The 15,182-nt window shown below is 46.8% G+C and overlaps 1 protein-coding gene across 6 annotated transcripts in view; it reads left to right on the forward strand.

Annotated features, from left to right (window-relative positions):
* LOC135518022 (splicing factor, suppressor of white-apricot homolog) overlaps positions 1-15,182 on the forward strand; it is a 149,143-nt gene that overhangs the window by 113,500 nt on the left and 20,461 nt on the right. For 5 of the 6 annotated variants that reach the window (XR_010452104.1, XM_064942841.1, XM_064942842.1 and 2 more), the window contains exons 14-16: positions 4,686-5,020; positions 10,085-10,234; positions 10,446-10,592. Coding sequence is in view for 5 of the 6 variants with exons in the window: in XM_064942841.1 (XP_064798913.1) it covers positions 4,686-5,020; positions 10,085-10,234; positions 10,446-10,592 (632 nt within the window). In the remaining variant the exon portion in view is untranslated. Of the gene's footprint in view, positions 1-4,685; positions 5,021-10,084; positions 10,235-10,445; positions 10,593-11,004; positions 11,251-15,182 lie in introns of those variants that run through there. The other variant, XM_064942843.1, reaches the window with a different exon arrangement.

A 15,182-nucleotide genomic window follows, 5' to 3' on the forward strand; every position in this document is an offset into this window, starting at 1 on the left:
TTTTTCCCATTCCTCCTTGCAAAACAGCTCGAGCTCAGTGAGATTAGATGGAGAGCATTTGTGAACAGCAGTTTTCAGTTCTTTACCAGGATTCTCGATTGGAGGTCTGGACTTTGACTTGGCCATTCTAACACCTGGATATGTTTATTTTTGAACCATTCCATTGTAGATTTTGCTTTTGTTTTGGATCATTGTCTTGTTGGAAGACAAATCTCGTCCCAGTCTCAGGTCTTTTGCAGACTCCATCAGGTTTTCTTCCAGAATGGTCCTGTATTTGGCTCCATCCATCTTCCCATCAATGTTAACCATCTTCCCTGTCCCTGCTGAAGAAAAGCAGGCCCAAACCATGATGCTGCCACCACCATGTTTGACAGTGGGTATGGTGTGTTCAGCGTGATGAGCTGTGTTGCTTTTACGCCAAACATAACGTTTTGCATTGTTGCCAAAAAGTTCAATTTTGGTTTCATCTGACCAGCGCACCTTCTTCCACATGTTTGGTGTGTCTCCCAGGTGGCTCGTGGCAAACTTTAAACAACACTTTTTATGGATATCTTTAAGAAATGGCTTTCTTCTTGCCACTCTTCCATAAAGGCCAGATTTGTGCAATATACGACTGATTGTTGTCCTATGGACAGAGTCTCCCACCTCAGCTGTAGATCTCTGCAGTTCATCCAGAGTGATCATGGGCCTCTTGGCTGCATCTCTGATCAGTCTTCTCCTTGTATGAGCTGAAAGTGTAGAGGGACGGCCAGGTCTTGGTAGATTTGCAGTGGTCTGATACTCCTTCCATTTCAATATTATCGCTTGCACAGTGCTCCTTGGGATGTTTAAAGCTTGGGAAATCTTTTTGTATCCAAATCCGGCTTTAAACTTCTTCACAACAGTATCTCGGACCTGCCTGGGGTGTTCCTTGTTCTTCATGATGCTCTCTGCGCTTTTAACGGACCTCTGAGACTATCACCGTGCAGGTGCATTTATACAAAGACTTGATTACACACAGGTGGATTGTATTTATCATCATTAGTCATTTAGGTCAACATTGGATCATTCAGCGATCCTCACTGAACTTCTGGAGAGAGTTCTACTTCATGATTGTGTCCCACTTGTTGTTGATTCTTCACAAAAAATACAGTTTTATATCTTTGTTTGAAGCCTGAAATGTGGCAAAAGGTCGCAAAGTTCAAGGGGGCCGAATACTTTCGCAAGGCACTGTACAATCACACAATGAGTTGTTGATCATGAAACATACTACTCCGCCTTTGTTTTTCCCCTGTCCTCGCAATGTACAGAAAACTTAGCAGGCTGTATAGCCTGATCAGGCACCTCCCCTGACATTCAAGTCTCTGTAAGGCATATTACATTAGTCACTCGTATCTCTCTGGTAGGAAATCCGCACTCTGGACAATAAATGTTGCGAGCTCAGAGACTGCACATTAGCAAGTATTGGACTAGGAAGCGTAGGGTGGTTTACCCTTTTCCTTAATGGGTCTAGTACTCGAGCTCGCCTTTCCCTTGTCCAGAAGTGCTTTTCCATCATAGGAAATAATACTAGAAACTTTCTGATCAAATAACGTTAAAAAAATCATACTAAAATAACCTAAGGACTGCAAAGTTGGTTGGGAGCTAGCCACAGAGCGACCATCATCGGCGCCATCTTGTTCACAGTGAATTGGCAGGGTGAGATTGAGATTACTTTTAGATACCGTATGATGTAGGTTATCTGTCCTCATCCTACTTACAATGGAGTGAAATGGCTGTCACATTACAGTACAGGGATTGTACGTGTACTTCTCTATTACCAGCAGGGAGAAGTCTCTTTCTCTACCTCACCCCCCCTCTTTCTTTCACACTCTTTCCCTCTCATATGGTCCCTCTGTCTCTCTGATAGCCAGTGTTGGCTTTTACCAGAAAATATGCGTGGATCAGGGGTGTTTAAACACGCAGCCAAGCTTTCAGGAGCTGGCAAATCATCTGGCGACCCCAATCAACTGGCATCGAATGCAGCTAGCTAGTTTAGCCTACTCAAACACAAGGCTCAAACAGAGAGGGATGCTATGTTAGCTAGCTGGCTATGTCTATCCAACATTGGAACTCCTCCAAATCAAGGTGATTGATTGCCTTGTTTTCCCTGGCTGGCACAGTTTGTGTGTTTAGAGTTGTGTCCAGCCTCTCCTCCTCTCACATCCCACAGGGTCCCCTCATCAGAACGCCCCCACACACACAAAATTGAAATGTTGCCTCAACTCTGAAACACCAGGAAAGCCGCAGGGCCTGGCTATTGGGTCTGGCTTTGCTATTGTACCAGAAGCAGTCACAGTTGGCCATAAGTGTGAATCATTTATTGATTATGGTGCCAGAACCTGATCTTCAGATGTAGTTGCGTTCACTTACATATACAGTGTTTCTATGCCATTTTGCAGACGTTTTTATCCAAAGCGACTTAGTCATGCTAGCTTACATTTTACGTATGGGTGGTCCCGGGAATCAAACCAACTACCCTGGCATTACATGTCCCATGCTCTATCAATAGAGCTACAAAGGACGACCTGTAAACATATTGAGTCTGTCAAAGCCCGTTAATCAAAGAGTATTAAGAGTGAATGGTAGAGCTTGAGCTGTCACTGGAATCGGGCTTCTAGGTACCCTGTGTTTTGTGTGTGCGCGCAAGGCCAAGCAGGTGTCGGGCTACAGTGCACAGGTGGGATGTGTTGAAAGTACAGTTCTGGGTGCCGAAGTGGAGTGGCCTGATTACAGTACAACAACAGGCAAGGCAAGGTGACCTGGAGCAGTTTATTTGCACACAGGGAGTTGTGGGTTCTGGCTATTTTTCCTCTCTCGTTCATCACCCTTCTCAATCACCCTCTGTCCATTTCCATTGTCTGCCCTCTCGCTCATTTTTTGCTCCATATCTGTCCCTCTGACACCCTCTCTCGCTCATGATGGATTGTTTCCATCGCTCTCTTCTTCTTTTGTCCCTTTCTGAAACACACTCTATCCCTCTCCCTCCCCCTCTCTTTCCCTGTCCCATTCTCCTTACACTGGCATGCCTCTCTTCTTCTCTCCCGTGCGGTGTGCTTCAGAGAGGGCAGCCTTCCCTATCTCCTTGGAGCATGCGTGAGAGACCGGACACACTCTCCTCGACCCATGGTCCTTGGGAATAAACCCACCCAAATGTCATGCTGTTCTTAACCCAAAGTGAAATCAAACCCCAGACATCCTCCTCATTATCTTCCCTGAGCCACCGCAGCGCACCGCACTACCAAATATTCATACCGAAAACTTTATCAAAGCCAATAACACAGATCTTTCTCCGCCTTCGTCTCTCCTCTTGCTCTGTCTGGAGCAGCAGGGGAGGGAAGAAGGTGTGTCTCTCACTCATTCCATGTGAGGGAAAGAAAGGAGGAGGAAGAAGTTGTCCTGTTTCACTGAATTGGGACAGAGTAGGTTCTAAACATGCTGGGAAGAGAAGACCTTGTGTCCTCGTCTCCTTTGATTCACTGTCGCCAGAGCCGAGTCTCAATAGATAAGGTGACGTTCACACTGGCTCTCTCTCTCTCGTGCGCTCTCTCGCTCTGTCTCTCTCTCGCGCGCGCTCTCTTTCTCACACACACTTTTTCTTGTTCCACATATGAACACTTCCATACCTAACGTCACCAGTATTGCACACACCTTACACATCATAAGTCCTTGCTAGGGCTTTTCCATGGCAAATAAAGCTTGGGAAATAAATACATATGGTGTTTTTCTTCTCTCAATGGCAAAATGTAATTGAAATGGAGTTTGATGGCGCATGGCGCTACATTGATTGGCACCCAGTTGTGATGTTGGATCCAGCAGCGGGCAGAAGATCTAATTTAACCAGACAGACACATACTGAAGTAATTAGAGGCACTTTCGTGCTGACAGTGGAGAAGGGCCAATTATGTTTTGTTAGCCAGGCAGGCAGGGCAGGGTGCTAGCTATCAGGCTGCATTGTGTTGTGTAACCAGCCAGTATCTTTTAATTAGCAGCTGAGTAAGTCTGAGGGAAGAATCAACCAGAACCAGCACACAGCGAGCAGTAGTTATGGACAGAGCCAGGACTAGGATCTCACTGCCCCAGGGCTTTGCCTTTTACTTCGGCCGGTCGAGTGCACACACACACACACACACAACCTTGATTGGAGATGCAGGCTGAATTAGATTGCGTCTCCCAGATGACCTTAAGCCAGTGGCTGTAACGGAGGAGACAATTGTTAATGCCCTCGTCACGCTCTCTCTAGCGCTGTCGCTCCCTCACTTCCTCTCTCTAACGCTATCGCTCCCTCACTTCCTCTTTCTAACGCTATCGCTCCCTCACTACCCCTCTCTCGCTGTATCGCTCCCTCACTTCGTCTCTCTAGCTCTATTGCTCCCTCACTTCCTCTCTCTTGCTCCCTCACTTTCTCTCTAGCTCTATTGCTCCCTCACTTCCTCTCTCTCTCTCTCTCTCGATCACTTTCTCTCTCTCTAGCTATCGCTCCCTCACTTCCTCTCTCTCACTCCTCAGTACGCTCATTCTGAGAGGGAAGCCTTCAGATTTTCTTGCACTCGTTAAACTAGAAAAGGCCCAAGGTGCAGATCTGTCATTAATATGCCCTCTTTCCCCGCTCCTTCTCTCTCCTACGCTCATCCCTCTCACTCTCTCTTTCCTTCACTCTATCCTAGCCACAGCTGCCAAAGTTCCCAGTGGCCCCCGTCGTCTCTGTCCCCCCTCCTTTGGCTTCCAGAGCACCTGTGTACCCTGCTGATCAAAGACCCCCTGACGCCAATGCCTTCAAAAGCAAAGAGCCCTCCTCTTCCTCCCTCCTGCTACCCACCTCCTCATCCTCCTCTACCTCCAGAAGACCGGAGAAGGAGCGGGACAGAGCAAAAGGAGACAGAGACAAGAAGAAGAAGAAACACAAGAAGAGGTCACCGGCGAGATCGCGGTCTCGCTCCAATTCGTGGTCCAAAACCAAGCACGCCCTGCCCAGCGCCTACAAAACAGTCCGCGGGTCTAGGTGAGTGGTCCAACCCCTATCCACAAAATAAACACTCTCTCTCATCACAACATGGCCTTTACAGTGGAATAGGTGTTGTCATTTGGCCTGAAGCTCAGACATTTGAACATAATTCATTAACAGTACCTGATGTCTCTACCGTGCCTACTGCCTAATGAAGGAAGTGGCTTTCTGGCTGGCTGGCAGTATTCTTTCTGGCTGGCTGGCAGTATTCTTTCTGGCTGGCTGGCAGTATTCTTTCTGGCTGGCTGGCAGTATTCTTTCTGGCTGGCTGGCAGTATTCTTTCTGGCTGGCTGGCAGTATTCTTTCTGGCTGGCTGGCAGTATTCTTTCTGGCTGGCTGGCAGTATTCTTTCTGGCTGGCTGGCAGTATTCTTTCTGGCTGGCTGGCAGTATTCTTTTGCAGCGGCTTCACTATAGTGTGTCGGATTCCTCTCTCTGTTTCCCGATGCCTCCACACACTCTCCAAGTTTTTCATCTCCATTGTTTCCCCCCTCCCTCTCACTCTTTTTGGAAATCACGGCCAGTTTGTCATTATCAGCGGGTGGAGTTGCTGTAATTATGCCAGCCTCGTGTCATTCTGACAAGCCTTAATGTAATTTCTCTGAGATTTAATCGTTTCTGCCCGAGGTTTTAAATCACTTACAGTATGTGAATTAAAGGGCTTAGATTGAGAAGGGGGCCTCTGCTGAGCCTCGTATCAGAGATTTCACTCCTCTAATGTGCAAGCACGCCAAATTTCATCCCTTAATCTTATTTTTTTCTCCTCGACCGAGAAAGTCAAATAAAATACAGAAATCTTGGTTGCGGGAGAGTGAAATGGATCCCTGATCATGACCAGTCACAGAATCAGTCAGCGTTTTGTTTTGTGTTGGGAGGCTGGAAGAGGTTATGAGCTTTAAACCTTTTACAGTGTAAAAAAAAGATCAATCCCCAGCATCTTCCTTCCTAATCCTGAGAATGATGTCTTGGGAATGGAGCCTTCCTGCAGGTGGCTAGCTGGCTGCATATATGTTTTTGTGTATCCCAAGTAGCACCCTGGGAAAAAGTTGTGCACTGTTTAGGGAATAGGGCCCTGGTCAAAAGTAGTGCACTATATAGGGAATAGGGTGTCCTTTGAGAGGCAGCCTGTCTGTCTGGGTCTCGGGGGTGACAACCGAGTTAAGCTGGCAGCTCACTCTTCTCATGTCCTTTCTCCCCCTCCTCTCCAGCTCTGTTAGTGACACGCTGAGTGCTGTCAGATACTGAAAGGATTACACAGGCGCATGTCTCTGACTCTGTCATAACTGTCCATCACACTCATACAGAGAGAGAGAGGATACCGGTGCCATGCTGCTCGACACCATTAGCAGTCCAATGGACCTCTCTCTCGCTCTCTCTCCCCCCCCCTTCCTTCCTTGTGGTTAATGAGGACCCTGGCTGGGACACAGTGGGAGTTTCCCCCCTCGTTAACTCGTCAGCTGCTCGTCATTAACTGGCCTACTGCTTTCCCACCATCTCCCTTTCTCTCTGTCTTCCCCTCCTCCCACCTACCCCTCCCTCCTTCTCTCTGTCCATCATCTGCATCCTGTCTTAGTCTCAAGGTCAACTCTGTCCTGTCAGCCCTCTGACATTGTCTGTAGTCATTGACAGGTCTGTCCTGCCCCCATGCTTAGCCCCTGCACCCTTGCTCCACCTCTGGGGGTTTAATTGGGGCCCTTTTCCCCGGGGGAAGTCTAAGATCATTACCAGTGGAGTGTAGAGGCCCCCGTGGGCCCATGAAGGGCCAGGATGGGGTTAACAACATCCATACAGGACAGATGATAAGGTAGGAGATTTGGGGATGGATGGGAAAGAGCAGCCACTACGAGTCCTAAGGATGCATCCCAAATGACACCCTATTCCCTATAGGCCCTGATCAAAAGTAGTGCACTATAAAGGGAATAGTGCCGTTTGGGGTATAGTCTCGATGTGGACAGAACTCATCCAATTTGCAAAGTGTCTCTTTGATGGAGGTTTGGAGTCATTGATCATATGCTCTGGTACTCTGCTCAGGCTAAGTGGATGTAGATTTTCCCCTGAATTTTAAATGACCCTCTACCCCTTCCTCTGACAACTTCCTTTTTGCTCACTTTGTGACCTCTTCAGCCCCTATGGCAGAGGATGACCTCTCTGTTTGTGTTTATCCTTGGGCCAAATTGGCTTTCGTCCAGCGGTCCACTGTGTCCCCGGCTGCAAAGTACTTTTTAAACGGCTCCATAAGATCACGTTTTCATCTGTGTGTGGCCAGTTTGTGTGTGTGCGTTAAATATGTTTCTCTGTGGCTCAGTGAGAGTGGATCCAGACATGCACGTACGCTAGTGTTCTTAAATAAACACTCATTTGTAGCTGGTTGGAGGGGGTTGTTACCTTTAAATCAGTGGAAATGTGATTGTTTTTGTTATTATTGTGTGAGTCATTTGATGTGGTTGTTGCTCTTAGCAGTGGGATGTGAAACGGCTGAATCACCAGGTTACTGGCGTAATGGCTGTCCTGTATTATAAAGAGGGAGAGAGAGGAGCCTGTGATTTAACCACTCTGTAGACACTCGGGTTGCGCCTCAAATTGCAACCTATTCCTTATATAGTGCAGTACTTTCGACCAGAGCTTTGTGCACTCTATAAGGAATAACTGAGCATTTAGAACACAGCCACTGACATTTACAGTTAGTGGCCTCTTGTCCTCCCGTAATATGTCCAATCTAATGGAGAGTGATCTTAACTGGAGCAACAGAGGGTAACAAGTACAATTTAACTTAGTTTTTTTAACCAAATCTGTATTTTGGATGTTATAGAAGTTACCAGACACTTTTTTGCGGGTGTGATTTGGTTTTGAGAAACGTACCCCACCAGCGATAGACTTCCTCATTCTCATTCTGCAGTTTCAGGGGCACAGATAAAATATTAACAAATGCTCCAAAAACACCAAGCTGCTACTTCTCTGTGTAGCCCACGCATGTGCACACAAAAAAAATATCACTTGAGTCCAACAAAATAGAATATTATAACATTGTGGATGAAGTTCAGAATGACACAATGTCGTGTGTACAACGCCTAGAGACCTGCGTCATTGCCGTTTCTAAAATGACGTATTTGGGTGTTTTTGGAAGCTTTGTCAATGCTTTATCTGTGCCCCTGCAACTGCAGAACAAGCTTGTGGAAGTTTATTGATGGTGGGGTAAGTTTCTCAAAACCTAGTGAAATCACAGAAAATTGACCGGACACTTCCATAACATGCTATTTACTACCAAAATACAGATGTGGTTAACCCTTTAGACCGGAATAGAATTCCAGAATGCTGCTGTAGATTGTCTTGAAAATTATCAGTAATCTCATTTTGTCACGCATTTAAAACAGACAGACATAACTCAAAAACATGTAATTTGTTCTAAGTTTTAGTTTTAAAGAACACAACCTCAATAGAAATAACACTAATTTTGTCTTCCATTGTCTAAAGACACTATCAAAAAACAATTAACACTCAACACAACAAAAAACCCAAGAATACATTTGACTAAATGACTTACTCAGAATGTACCAAGTATAATATATTATACTTATAAATATTATTTACATTAAAATAAACATGTTTTCCAAAACGTGAACAGAGGACTATATTCAGAAAGTATTTCAAAACCCACACAAAGTAGGCTATGTAAAAATGCAAACAGCTATTCAGAAACTATTTCAAAATGTAGATTGAGAGACAAAAAATGTAGAAATAGTAACCTGCATTGACAATAATTCACTGAATGCAACAAGTATTAGAGTCATATAGAGAAGGTACAAACACAACTGTTAGAGACAATTTTCCCATATTTCACACTGCCACTTTAGTGTTTGCATTTAGCCTACAATATCTCATGGTACTGCTGGAAGCACGTCACTTTACTTGCCTGACAGACTAACTAGTAATAGCAAGGAAAGAGCAGCCATTTCCATATGAATTATATCGGTGGAAACAAGACAAAACAACCACCAGCCTAACATGGCAACTATTTCCATGAGACACAGAGCAATCATTCAAACTTCACCTCTGATGTGCTTGCCAAGTGATCATGACAGGACTTGCTAATCGGACAGCTATTCCCCAAGTTTCACAGCATCTAACATCGACAACACCAAACATATCTGCTCTTTACTTATGTCACTCGCCTCGACATCATCGCTTTTCAAAGTGCAAGGACGTGTCTGAATCCGTATCACCAACCACTATACTATAGATACAATAGATATACTATAGATACAGCCTCTGTCACAGTGAAAACGTTTTCTGCTTCGGCGCCTTCATTTTGAGTAATGAAGTTTTAAAGGATCTAATGACAGCATATTCTGTTTCCTGTTTCTGGTTGATGATAACAGCTACGTGAATACGACAGCAGGTTGTTTGCAAGTTCACTTTGCGATATAGAAACATATAGTATTGTTTGAAAAACAAGGCCGTTCGCGAGCGCTATATATATATTTTTTTTAACGCCAGTCGATGGCCAATAAGGGGTTCTGAAGAGTAAACAAGTGAAAAGTGGTAAGCTCTACTTAATAAGTGGAGACTCAGAACTGTTTCAAAATATTTTTTCCTTTGCTCTCCATCTCAATATAGTAACTATGAGCACACCCATGAACAGTACTCTGATTGGTAATAATACTGAGAGGTGGGTAGAGCAGTTGAGGTCAGAGTACAGGGCTTGGGGGCAGTTAGGTGACCAGGGAATAGGCTGGGGCTTGCCCCAGAGACCAGCTGCTGATTAAAGCAGCAGATTGTCAAAAATTGGCAATTTCCCTCCGATTGAGTATTTCACACCCTCCATCTCTCCTCAGTGGTCTCAGTGCTTCACCACTAGAGAAAAGCTAGTTTGGCCTCAGGCACTGGGGAAAATACTGCATATTTCATGCTTTGAGTTTTCCTCTCCGTCCTTCCATCTGTGTTCCCTCTTCCCACCTCTCCCTCTTTCTTTCTCTCTCACTCCCCCCCTTCTCTTCTCCCCCCTGTCTCCCTTCCCTCCTTCCATTTCTGTGTTCATCTCTCATTCCCTGTGACTGTCTGCAGGTCTCGCTCCAGGTCCCCTGGGAGGAAGAACAGGGGGGACAGCAGGGCTCGCTCGTCTGAGAGGAGGGGTGAGGAGAGGGAGCGCTACGGCCCTGCCGCCTGTCGCCTTGGCAACAACCTCGCTCTGCCCAGGAGGCACCCCAGATCCAGGTAGATGGGGCTGGGAACCTTGGAAACAGTCATAAAGGGGGAACAGTGGGACAATGCTGTGAGATAACTACATTTCTCTATTCAATGTAGCAGTTTGAGCTCCAGCAGCTCAGTGACTGTCTGTTTTGTGTCTCAATCCATTACTTCCTGAAAGGGTTTGGGCAGTTTCACCATGTCTCTCTCTGTCTATCCCTCCCTCCCTGTGCTCCAGGTCCCCTCATGAGAAGAGGAAGAGTAAGAGTTCTAGGGGCCAGCTCCAGAACAAGGGCTCCTCCTGTTCCCCCTCCTCATCCCCCGGCAGAGCCAAGAAGTCCACAAGCGCCTCCCCTCCCACAAGCCCCACCTCCAGCCTTTCCAGGTAAAGCACTCCACCTCACCTGGTTGTTTATTAGGGCTGTCCCCAACTTTTTTTTAAATTGATCGACCATAGGTCGTCTGTTCCGATCGGTCTACATTTTGAAACGTGTATTTTTCCATATATTGACACATCCGATGTGTTTTAATTAAATCAACTACACGACGTGACCAAATGTATGTGGACATCTGCTCATCTAATACCTCATTCCAAAGTCATGGACATTAATATGGAGTTGGTCCCGCCTTTGCTGCTATAATAGCCTGGAAGCACAGAATCGTCTAGAATGTCATTGTATGCTGTAGCATTGAGATTTCACTGGAACTAAGGGGCCTAGCCTAAACCATGAAAAACAACCCCAGACCATTATTCCTCCTCCACCAAACTTTACAGTTGACACTATGCATTGGGGCAGGTAGCGTTCTCCTGGCATCTGCCAAACCCAGATTCGTCCGTCGGACTGCCAGATGGTGAAAGGGGATTCATCACTCCAGAAAACGTGTTTCCACTGCCCCAGAGTCCAATGGTGGCGAGCTCCAGAGAACACATTGTCCACATACTTTTGTATATAGTGTATATTAAGACACACAAATGACTAGTGGGAGTCCAACCAGCTATCGATTTGATTGTGCAAATTCCAGGATCAGACTTGTTGTGCTGTGTTTAAAAAAAATAAAAGACAGCAAGTGACTGACTAGCACCCATTGTGTCTCTCTCCTCCCTGCAACGGCACCACCACAGAACATCAAAGTGTCTATCGCGTTGTGTTCCTGAATCTGCAACATAATTATAGCCATTTCTGACTGAAAAGTTCTGTTACTGAAATCCCTCATTTGTTTAGGGGAAACATTCCCTCAACCCTTGCTCTCTTTACGTGACACATGTATGCATCACATGAACGTGACCTATTTGCACGGGCCTAGTACTACGAGACAGCGTTGGTTATGCAATTATTACTCCAAAATATATATTAGCAATCTGAGGTATGTCGTAAATTCCTCCCAGCCTTCAGATGTGAGATAAACAGTCCAGTTACACTTGATGTGTTTCAAGTCTATGGATGAAAAGGTAAACTTATCATTTCCAAACATTTAGGTCAGTTGTATGCAGCTTTGTAGTCTATTAACTGCAAGGGTTGCATTAAATGGGCTCAATATTTTTTGCTGAAGCATTTGGCAATATTCAATTAATATGCAATATACATACAGTACCAGTCAAAAGTCTGGACACACTGACTCATTCAAGGGTTTTCCTTTATTTTTACTATTTTCTACATTGTAGAATAGTAGTGAAGACATCAAAACTGTGAAATAACACAAATGGAATCATGTTGTAACCAAAAAAAGTGGTAAACAAATCATATATAATTAATATATTTATTTAATATAATATATTTTATATTTCAGATTTTTCAAAGTAGACACACTTTGCCTTGATGACAGCTTTGCACACTCTTGGCATTCTCTCAACCAGCTTCATGAGGAATGCTTTTCCAACAGTCTTGAAGGAGTTCCCACATATGCTGAGCACTTGTTGGCTGCTTTTCCTTCACTCTGTGGTCCGACTCATCCCAAACCATTTCAATTGGGTTGAGGTCAGGTGATTGTGGAGACCAGGTCATCTGATGCAGCACTCCATCTCCCTCTTGGTCAAATAGCCCTTACACAGCCTGGAGGTGTGTTGGGTCATTGTCCTGTTGAAAAACAAATGATAGTCCCGCAAACCAGATGGGATGGCATATTGCTGCAGAATTCTGTGGTAGCCATGCTGGGTAAGTGTGCCTTGAATTCTAAATAAATCACAGACCGTGTCAACAGCAAAGCACCATCACACCATCACACCACCTCATCCGTGCCTCATGGTGGGAACCACACATGCGGATATAATCTGTGTACCTACTCTGCTTCTCACAAAGACACAGCAGTTGGATCCAAAAATCTCAAATTTGGACTAGATTTCCACCAGTCTAATGCCCATTGCTGATGTTTCTTGACCCAAGCAAGTCTCTTCATTTTATTTGTGTCCTTTAGTTGTGGTTTATTCGCAGAAATTCAACCATGAAGGCCTGATTCACACAGTCTTCTCTGAACAGTTGATGTTGAGATGTGTATTTTACTTGAACTCTGTGAAGCATTTCCTGAGGACGGCTCACCTCTCACAGTCCTGGGCGACTTTAACCTCCCCACGTCTACCTTTGACTCATTCCTCTCTGCCTCCTTCTTTCCACTCCTCTCCTCTTTTGACCTCACCCTCTCACCTTCCCCCCCTACTCACAAGGCAGGCAATACGCTCGACCTCATCTTTACTAGATGCTGTTTTTCCACTAACCTCATTGCAACTCCCCTCCAAGTCTCCGACCACTACCTTGTATCCTTTTCCCTCTCGCTCTCATCCAACACTTCCCACACTGCCCCTACTCGGATGGTATCGCGCCGTCCCAACCTTCGCTCTCTCTCCCCCGCTACTCTCTCCTCTTCCATCCTTTCATCTCTTCCCTCTGCTCATACCTTCTCCAACCTATCTCCTGATTCTGCCTCCTCAACCCTCCTCTCTTCCCTTTCTGCATCCTTTGACTCTCTATGTCCCCTATCCTCCAGGCCGGCTCGGTCCTCCCCTCCCGCTCCGTGGCTCGATGACTCACTGCGAGCTCACAGAACAGAGCTCCGGGCAGCCGAGCGGAAATGGAGGAAAACTCGCCTCCCTGCGGACCTGGCATCCTTTCACTCCCTCCTCTCTACATTTTCCTCCTCTGTCTCTGCTGCTAAAGCCACTTTCTACCACTCTAAATTCCAAGCATCTGCCTCTAACCCTAGGAAGCTCTTTGCCACCTTCTCCTCCCTCCTGAATCCTCCCCCTCCTCCCTCTCTGCAGATGACTTCGTCAACCATTTTGAAAAGAAGGTCGACGACATCCGATCCTCGTTTGCTAAGTCAAACGACACCGCTGGTTCTGCTCACACTGCCCTACCCTGTGCTCTGACCTCTTTCTCCCCTCTCTCTCCAGATGAAATCTCGCTTCTTGTGACGGCCGGCCGCCCAACAACCTGCCCGCTTGACCCTATCCCCTCCTCTCTTCTCCAGACCATTTCCGGAGACCTTCTCCCTTACCTCACCTCGCTCATCAACTCATCCCTGACCGCTGGCTACGTCCCTTCCGTCTTCAAGAGAGCGAGAGTTGCACCCCTTCTGAAAAAACCTACACTCGATCCCTCCGATGTCAACAACTACAGACCAGTATCCCTTCTTTCTTTTCTTTACAAAACTCTTGAACGTGCCGTCCTTGGACAGCTCTCCCGCTATCTCTCTCAGAATGACCTTCTTGATCCAAATCAGTCAGGTTTCAAGACTAGTCATTCAACTGAGACTGCTCTTCTCTGTATCACGGAGGCGCTCCGCACTGCTAAAGCTAACTCTCTCTCCTCTGCTCTCATCCTTCTAGACCTATCGGCTGCCTTCGATACTGTGAACCATCAGATCCTCCTCTCCACCCTCTCCGAGTTGGGCATCTCCGGCGCGGCCCACGCTTGGATTGCGTCCTACCTGACAGGTCGCTCCTACCAGGTGGTGTGGCGAGAATCTGTCTCCTCGCCACGCGCTCTCACCACTGGTGTCCCCCAGGGCTCTGTTCTAGGCCCTCTCCTATTCTCGCTATACACCAAGTCACTTGGCTCTGTCATAACCTCACATGGTCTCTCCTATCATTGCTATGCAGACGACACACAATTAATCTTCTCCTTTCCCCCTTCTGATGACCAGGTGGCGAATCGCATCTCTGCATGTCTGGCAGACATATCAGTGTGGATGACGGATCACCACCTCAAGCTGAACCTCGGCAAGACGGAGCTGCTCTTCCTCCCGGGGAAGGACTGCCCGTTCCATGATCTCGCCATCACGGTTGACAACTCCATTGTGTCCTCCTCCCAGAGCGCTAAGAACCTTGGCGTGATCCTGGACAACACCCTGTCGTTCTCAACCAACATCATGGCGGTGGCCCGTTCCTGTAGGTTCATGCTCTACAACATCCGCAGAGTATGACCCTGCCTCACACAGGAAGCGGCGCAGGTCCTAATCCAGGCACTTGTCATCTCCCGTCTGGATTACTGCAACTCCCTGTTGGCTGGGCTCCCTGCCTGTGCCATTAAACCCCTACAACTCATCCAGAACGCCGCAGCCCGTCTGGTGTTCAACCTTCCCAAGTTCTCTCACGTCACCCCGCTCCTCCGCTCTCTCCACTGGCTTCCAGTTGAAGCTCGCATCCGCTACAAGACCATGGTGCTTGCCTACGGAGCTGTGAGGGGAACGGCACCGCAGTACCTCCAGGCTCTGATCAGGCCCTACACCCAAGCAAGGGCACTGCGTTCATCCACCTCTGGCCTGCTCGCCTCCCTACCACTGAGGAAGTACAGTTCCCGCTCAGCCCAGTCAAAACTGTTCGCTGCTCTGGCCCCCCAATGGTGGAACAAACTCCCTCACGACGCCAGGACAGCGGAGTCAATCACCACCTTCCGGAGACACCTGAAACCCCACCTCTTCAAGGAATACCTAGGATAGGATAAGTAATCCTTCTCACCCCCCCCTTAATGATTTAGATGCA

This window comes from Oncorhynchus masou, chromosome 28 (assembly GCF_036934945.1).
Source record: "Oncorhynchus masou masou isolate Uvic2021 chromosome 28, UVic_Omas_1.1, whole genome shotgun sequence".
Taxonomy (NCBI): domain Eukaryota; kingdom Metazoa; phylum Chordata; class Actinopteri; order Salmoniformes; family Salmonidae; genus Oncorhynchus; species Oncorhynchus masou.